Consider the following 5400-nt stretch of genomic DNA (forward strand, 5'->3'; position numbering starts at 1 on the left):
CCAACGAAGACAATGTATCATCATAAAAAATATAATTTATTTGCATGTAGAGACCATTTAAATGATCATTAATAAACTTACCCAATATCGAATAGAATCAATGGTTTATCTGAAATTCTTAACTTCCTTTCCTTTTCTTAAATCCGTTATATAAAGAGGTTGGAAAGCTTATTGGCTTACAAAATTTCTCGTTGCCACCTCTGACATCTACTTGCTCCGCTGCTGCCGCCAACCACCACCTGCAATATCAAAAAGCAAGAAATGACAGCATACAGAATAGACTAAAAAATATGTAAAAATCGGCTATAAAAGCCGAGATCTAAGGCTTGTAAAGGGCCTCTTTTTCACGATTTGAAGAAATAAAAAACAAAAACAGGCAGATTCAAAAACCCTTTTTCAGTATATTTATTTTCCTTTTCTATTTTTATTTTTTTCTCTTTATTTTTTTCCTTTCGAACTATTTGTATTTGATTTTGTTTCTTTTATTTTTTAAAACTATATATATAACATATAAACGTAAAAAAAAAAAGCAAAAAAAAGCAAAAAAGCAAATATAACATATGAATTTTTCTAAATGGAAAACTTTTCATTTTGGGGGGGTCGATGCTCCTGCCAGCCCCCTAGCTATGCCCTTGTAATTAAATATCTTAAAAGAATATATTTTTTTATTAAATTAGATTTTGAATTGAGAACTTTTTCAAATTGTATTTGAGTATTGGATTTAATTTTCTTTGTATTTTGGACTTGAGATTTGGGCTATTTATAACTAGTTCATTTTGAGTTTTGGTAATAATATTAATTTGTATATTATTTGGGTTTGGGTTTACTATAATATATTTGGGTTTTGAAATAAATATTTTAGAATATGAGTATTATGTTTACAAATTTAATTTGAAAGATAAAAAGTTCTTCAATTGTAAATTGTCAATATAATATAATAATGAAAGATAAAAATATTTTGTTAATTCATATAATATAATAGAATAATAAATTTTACATACAATCGCATTTTAATTATTTTATACAAAAGAACTGTATTAAATATATATTTTACGTTTTTTATAAGATAAATTTGAATTGTGTTGTCCTTGTATAAAAGTAAAATGAATTATTACATCAATTTAAAATATTTATAACTTATAAAATTTAAAATTATTTGGATTCGTTAGAGCCAGCCTGACTCGATCTAAGCTCGAAAAAAATTAAGTCTAAAAGGGCCTAAGCCTGAGAAAGTTCGAGCCCATAATAGATCCGAGCCCGAGAAAAGCCGAATCCGAAATAAGTCTGATCTGAGCTTGCTCGTTTGCTAGCTTTATTCATTGGAATCCAAAAAAGAAGTCGATAAGCCTAAAGAAGAACTTGAAAAGGTGACAAAAAAAAACTATAAAATTTTAAATTGTTGAAAATGAAAAAATATAGGAACCAATTGTAGAGTTTAACCTAAAATTTTCGTTTGAAATGATGGTTTAATGTGCCACATCAACTTACCGTTACACCGTTGTCGACAATTAATGACTCAGTGACTAAAATGTTACAACATGATAACGTAAGTGACTAAAACGTAACATTTCAAACATAAGTGACTAAAATGTAACCTGAGTCAAACAAAAGTGACTATTTTGATAGTTTACCCTTTTAAAAATTACTATTAATTGCGATTAAAGGAAAAGACATGGGAAATTACAAGGAACTGGCATAGTTATCTGGAGAATTAATTAAGCTAATAAACCATGCATAGATATTATAACAGATAAGTGCAAATCAATAAAAATGCATGCACATATACTTTTCTTTTTGTTGAAAATTCTATATAAAGTGTTTTGGGTCGTTGAGTCTATCATTGTCAAAAGAAATACTTAGAACTGTTAAGATGGTTGGAAAGGAAAGAGTGACAGCAGCAACTCAATCGACATTGATAAGTCTATCTCGAGTGAAAGAAGAGGATCCCATTGTTGTGAAAGTGCAAGGGCAGACGCAAGCCAATACGCTTAACTATTGGATGGGCCGAAACACGCCGCTGCGTTTTCTGATGCGTGATTACTGCGAGAGGACTGGTGCTGTTTTCAAATATACGACGTTCCATGTAGATGGTTTACGTATAGCATCTACCAAAACTCCCCATGATTTGGGGATGGAAGACGGTGATATCATCGATGCAAATTCCAACCAGTCTGGTGGCTGACGGACGAACTGTTCAAGATGTCTGTCCGTATTTCTATTGATATGTTGTTTTTGATTCAGTCTTTAATATTTTGGGGTTGTTTAAATCTTCTTGTTTTCCAGTAATTTTAAGCTTGTCTATTTATCTTATGGCAATAAAGCTTAAGTTGGCACTATTTATATGATATGTGTCGAAACCATTTTTTGAAAACAAAAATTTTAGTTGTCGACTTTTTAAAAAAAAAAACTGGAGTCGCCACCGATCCTTTATTAAGGTGTGACCGGCCCACCTCAAAAATCATTTTGGTCTGCGAATTTCGAAAACAGGTTCGGGAGTCAGTTACGCACGAGGAGGGGTTAGACCCTCGTAATGCCCAAAAATCGGTACCAAATTGACTATTTAATGTCTTTGTGTCGAAAGTCAAAAAAAGATTTTAAAATAAGCTTGAATGATGAAATTGACAAAAGGATAATCAATTGTTCAAGTCATGTAAAGAAATCGAGTCCCAACACGTTAGGGTACAATTCCTCATAATCCCCAAACTTGAATATCACTTTTATTTTATACGAAAATCTTCATTTCGAGAAAGTAACATGCCACACCCAATACGTTAGGGCACAACAAGTTAAGTTCCCAAAAATGATTTTTATGCATTTTGAATAAAAAATATTCTCGGTCATTTAGGATTGACAAAGAAAATCAGAACCCAATACGTTAGGGCTCAATTCTCCTAAAAAATCCCAAACTTCCAAAAATGCTTTCATTCAAAAACCTTTAAATCAAAAAAACTTTGATGAATGGTTAAAACCAAAATATATTTCCAAAAGGGTATGTTAAAGTTGATGTATAATATGAAGCAAAAACTTTAATTTAGAACGTGTATATGTATTTTCAAAATATAAGCATGAGACATAAATAAATTTTGAAAACATGTATAAGCATATGTTAAAACAGGTATATATATATATGTACAATGATAATATAAATAATAGAGTATATAAAATGTTTTAAAAGAACTCAAAAAGGTACCACAAAAAAAAGAAAAATATATATATATTTTAAAAATGTGTATTATATGTAAAATATGTGTTTAATACATAAAAAATGCATATATATATATATATTGTAAAAAAATATATGTATTTAAAACACGTATGTGTACATAACTTTAAAAAAAGAAATGTATAAGTATATATGTATATGTATGTATATGTATATATATAATGTGTATTTTGACAAAATTGTGAATATAAACACAAATGTGTACACAAAAATCACGAAAATAAAATTTAAAATATGAATATAAAAAAAGTACGATACAGTAATAAATTATAGGTGTATATATACGTATATATAAAAATATGAAAATAGAATAAAATAAAAAAGTATATATATAATATATATGTATTTAAAGCGTGTAAATTGCATATATGCAGAATATGAGTATAATAATAATAAATAATAATGTACAACAATAGAAACAATGATAATAATAATAGTAACAATAAAACAATATAATATAATATAGCATAATTATGCAAAAAAAAAACACAAAATAGATCAAATTGAATTAAAAAAACAAATTTTGAATAAATTTAAAAAGAAAAGGGGCCACTTGAACACGCGCATTACAACGGAGGACCAAAAGGGCAATTTACCCAAACCTCCAAAACGCGGCGCAAAAGGGGATCAAATTGAAACAGGAACTAAATATGCGGCCCAATTTTAAAACCAACAAAAAAAATTTAATTGGCATGCGCATCAAAAGAGAGGGACTAAATCCGAAAATTCCCCACCTGACGTCAGAGCGCGCGGATCCTCCCCTTCGGGTCGGGTCACCTCGCGGGTCAGGCCTGGGAAAACGACGCCGTTTTGAAATTGTTATTTAAAACAATTTTTCTTTCAAAAATCATTTTAAAAGAATGAAAGAAAAAAAAACAAAAAAAAACCCCTTTTTGCTCTGCTAGGGTTTCACCCTAGCGTCCTCGCGCCGCCGCTCGCCTGCCTACGGCCTCCGTCGACGGAGAAGACGCCGGCCCGTCGACTCCGGTGACGAGGTAAGTTTCTTTCTCCTCTCTTTTTACTTTAAATGAACAATAAAATAAAAAAACTAAAAAAAAGAAACTCAAAACTGAGAAATGGAAAAAACCTTTTGTATTTGCTCTATTTCTGTCCCTGTTACACTGAAATTTCCCCCCATCATTTACATATTAAAAATGGCCTTTTATAGGCTGAAAAGAAAAAGAAATCACATTATTTTCTGCTTGTTTTTCTCCTTCGGACTCTTTGAGTCCATGTTCGCAGGTATCGTGGCTGTTGAGTGCGTGCGGCACGCGTGGAGCAGGAAGCGGGATGTGCGGGAGCAACTGGCGCGATGTGCGACGCTTGCAGAGGGGCGATTGCAGCTTGTGGCGACGGCAGGGAAGCTGCTTAGGGTTTCTGCTAACTGTTTTAGGTGTATTGGGCTAGGGTTTATGTTGGGTAGTGTATTGGGTCAATTGGGCCATAACAAAATTGGACTGAAACATTAAGCCATTGTTTCTGTTTGGTTTTTATTCATTTAACGGGCCGGGCAGAAATTGGGCCCTACAATATGGTAACGTAAACAGTGACAGGCATTAAACAATTTTATATTGGACTTTTGTTTCTTATTTCTATCATTAAGGACGATTTCAGGAATTTAGGGGAAAAAACAGAAGAGATTATAGAATATTTTTAGAATTATGGAATTAAAATTCGCAAATGATGGATTGAACCCATTTTTTTAGTAAGATGATTTCACATTATGATTTGGTCAAACCAATCCAACCTGTTGGTTTAAATTAAATAATTATTTTAAAAAATATATAAAAATTTGAAAATATGTATTGAAAATTTAAAATGTGATTTATTCAATTCAAATGAGTTCAAATATATAGTTTTTCAATCCAGTTCAGTTGGATTGTATCAATTCAGGAGTTAATTGATTTTTTACATCTTCAAACCGGAATCTCAGTTGATTTTAGATCCAACTGATTGACTCATCTGTTTCAGTTGCAACAGGATCATGGTTACCATTGTATCAGTGGATTTTATGGTAATGCAAGTTTAAATTTGTAATTTGGCAAGTATTTAGTGGTTTCTTATCAACTTATGGGGTTCTTCAATAGCATCATCTTCCCTTGTCTGATCTTTGCCCTCGTCGTATGACAAAAATAGAATCATGTTCGTAACCATGTTCGCTTTTGGTTGTCTAGCAT

The 5400-nt window shown here is 31.3% G+C and overlaps 1 protein-coding gene and 1 long non-coding RNA gene across 2 annotated transcripts; both read left to right on the forward strand.

The window, feature by feature from the left end:
- The first annotated feature begins 1870 nt into the window (after positions 1-1870).
- On the forward strand, positions 1871-2182 carry LOC105775566 (uncharacterized). Its single transcript, XM_012598074.1, has one exon. The coding sequence runs from the start codon at positions 1871-1873 to the stop codon at positions 2180-2182; it is 312 nt and encodes a 103-aa protein (XP_012453528.1).
- A 1822-nt stretch (positions 2183-4004) lies between these two features.
- On the forward strand, positions 4005-4821 carry LOC105775844 (uncharacterized). The gene is made up of 2 exons (XR_001127740.2): positions 4005-4218; positions 4466-4821. It is a non-coding gene; the product is annotated as an uncharacterized LOC105775844 (long non-coding RNA).
- The last annotated feature ends 579 nt before the right edge of the window (positions 4822-5400 follow it).

Source organism: Gossypium raimondii, chromosome 10 (assembly GCF_025698545.1).
Source record: "Gossypium raimondii isolate GPD5lz chromosome 10, ASM2569854v1, whole genome shotgun sequence".
Taxonomy (NCBI): Eukaryota; Viridiplantae; Streptophyta; class Magnoliopsida; order Malvales; family Malvaceae; genus Gossypium; species Gossypium raimondii.

Coding starts and splice junctions, on each gene's coding strand:
- LOC105775566 (XM_012598074.1), top strand. CDS start 1,871: ATGGTTGGAAAGGAAAGAGTGACAGCAGCAACTCAATCGACATTGATA.